Here is a 2315-nt window from a genome sequence, read left to right as displayed (position 1 = left end):
TTCCGATCTAACAATTGAAAATTGGCAAAATGAAGTCTTTCATTTCATATACGTTCGCTTTAGTTGGGTTAATAGTTTTCGTGAACAGGTGAGGTTGTATGATTTNATTGACGAATAGTTTCAAAAAAAGTGCTTGGCACCCTCACCCCCTGCAAATTGATATCCGGTAAGATAATTTTTGACTTTTACTTCCCGTATGATATTGTTGATTCGAAAATAAAATGTATACCTCATTAGGTGATTCCTCTTGGGCTAAAAGCACTTCAATCTAAAGAAACGAAATCATCCAATTAAAATATTGAAGCTGATCGTGTTATAGTTGCTGCTGTTGCAGAACCTGGTTTGTCAATTTCTTGGCAGGAATTTGAAGCCGCAATAAGCACTTTCTCGAGATCATTGGAGTCTGCAACAAAAACAAATAACAGATCAGACGATATTCTTTAAAGCTAGAATACTCCATTGATATTTCTTACACTTGTTGAATGTTCCGAAGTTTGAAGACGAATTGGCAAATGACACAGATTCTCCAAAACCACTCCTCCGTTATCAACCGAAAATCTCGAATGACTAGAAATGCAACATCAAACCAACAACTCGTGGATGAAAAGATATCTATATAGTATGGCATTGATTACCATTTCAATTGCTTGGGTAGGACGATTTCATCATCTATAAGAAGTCATTTCTTGTTATGAGAGGCCCTAAAAGAAAACGGAATATCTCGAACCTTTGAATCCCTCGGCTTCCTCCGCTGTTTTGGTGGAACAACTGTCCACCAGACTTCCATCGGATTTCGATCTTGGGAGCCCTATGAGTATAACTTCAAAGTAATAATAATAATGAAAGGGCTCCATCACGGGGCAAGATGATGGTTCCAAAACATGCCTTGGGATGGTAGAGTTGTGTTGGAGTCGCTGATTATTTTGCATGCCGATTCAGAGCCAAGCAATGCTAACGATGAACACTCAAGAGGGATCTTTTTTCTCTGCTCCCACTCGTACAGCTTTCTCGTAAATGTTTCTGATATTCCTCCAAACCTGAACTCCTCTCCAGTGGAAGTCTTCACGGTTATTTCTCGCCACGGTTCCGGTTTCTTGATAGCTTGACGCATTTTTTGCAACCTGATGGTCAGATCAATGTTTCGTACGTAAGCCTCATTTTTTGCAAAGAGTTCATACAGCCCCAAGTGGGGGTGAAAGTTGGACAAGTATAGACAAATATTACCATCTTCAATCAATTAGTCGTCGCCGCTTTGCTTCGCAACTACAGGCTAAATCAGTTCCATTCTCTTCTCCAGCTTCTAATTTCAAATGTAGATTGGATATGCTTCCATTGATGAAAATTTGAAACATTCGAGAGAAGAGTTCAAAAGTGCTGTGGATGATGGTTGAAGATGAACCTTTGATATACTGATTATTATTCATACTGGACAAAATGTTGAGAAAGGTCTATGTAAAGTTGGAAAAGGGCGTCAAAAAAAGTTGTGCTCACCCTCACCTAAAACGCGAAAACAAATGAAACTTTTGTTGGGTAAATCTCAGACTTCTTCCATTGTAGCACCGTTCGTGGCCAGATTAATATGATCAAAAAATATGCATTTAATGATATTCAGTTTGTGTCACAAGCAACGTCAAGATATTGAAAGATAACTTGCTTCTTTTTTTTTAATGTTCGTCATTTGATTAGTTTAGATCTGTTGTGTACTTTGGGCAAAACCAAATGTCTGCCGCCGACTTTAGGTGTGCAGGTATTGGAATGTAACCAGAAAAGTTTGAACGATATTAGTTTTTGAGGCTGCATACTTGGCTCGGTCGAGATCAAGGTTTTCCTGCTCTCGTTGGATCTTTCGGAGTTCTCTTTCAATCCAAGGCAAATCTCCATCTCCATCTGAATCGACTGTGTTCCTTTTCATGGCATCGTTTCCACTCTTCTTGTTCTGGCTTTTGGGTGACCTCGAGCTTTTTGAGCCCACTTCGGCTAGACTCGGTCCACTGAAAACGTTAAGTTCGATGATAGGCGGGTAGTCCCACGCAAAGTGAGAAGTACAGTATTAACATCGATTCCGCACAATGCCAAGGCTTACCAAGATGCTTGTTTTTTGGTCTCCCATTGTTGAAGCTTTTTGTTGAAATCATCTGGCATCAATTTGCGGATTTCTTCAATATTTGTGGTACCCAATCCGGCAAGTGCCTTCCGCACTTCCCACTCGGCAACCTTCAAAGGTGAAAAGCTTTTTTGAAGCAAAAAATTTACAATGAAGCTCAATTGTGACAGCCAACCTTAAGTCGAAATTCAGGCTTCAGATCTTCCTCTTG

The 2315-nt window shown here is 39.8% G+C and overlaps 1 protein-coding gene across 1 annotated transcript; it reads right to left on the bottom strand.

Annotated features, from left to right (window-relative positions):
* Positions 1-68: 68 nt before the first annotated feature.
* Positions 69-2309, bottom strand: LOC131892245 (uncharacterized). Its single transcript, XM_059242034.1, has 10 exons — positions 2280-2309; positions 2084-2214; positions 1803-1991; positions 886-1121; positions 728-808; positions 636-669; positions 474-567; positions 338-403; positions 230-268; positions 69-149 (listed from the first exon to the last, which is right to left on the bottom strand). The coding sequence occupies exons 2-10, from the start codon at positions 2140-2142 to the stop codon at positions 69-71; spliced, it is 879 nt and encodes a 292-aa protein (XP_059098017.1). The 5' UTR covers positions 2143-2214; positions 2280-2309.
* Positions 2310-2315: the final 6 nt, after the last annotated feature.

Source organism: Tigriopus californicus, chromosome 12 (assembly GCF_007210705.1).
Source record: "Tigriopus californicus strain San Diego chromosome 12, Tcal_SD_v2.1, whole genome shotgun sequence".
NCBI lineage: Eukaryota > Metazoa > Arthropoda > Copepoda > Harpacticoida > Harpacticidae > Tigriopus > Tigriopus californicus.
The sequence above is the reverse complement of the archived record's forward strand: the minus strand, read 5'-3'. Positions and strand labels throughout refer to the sequence as shown.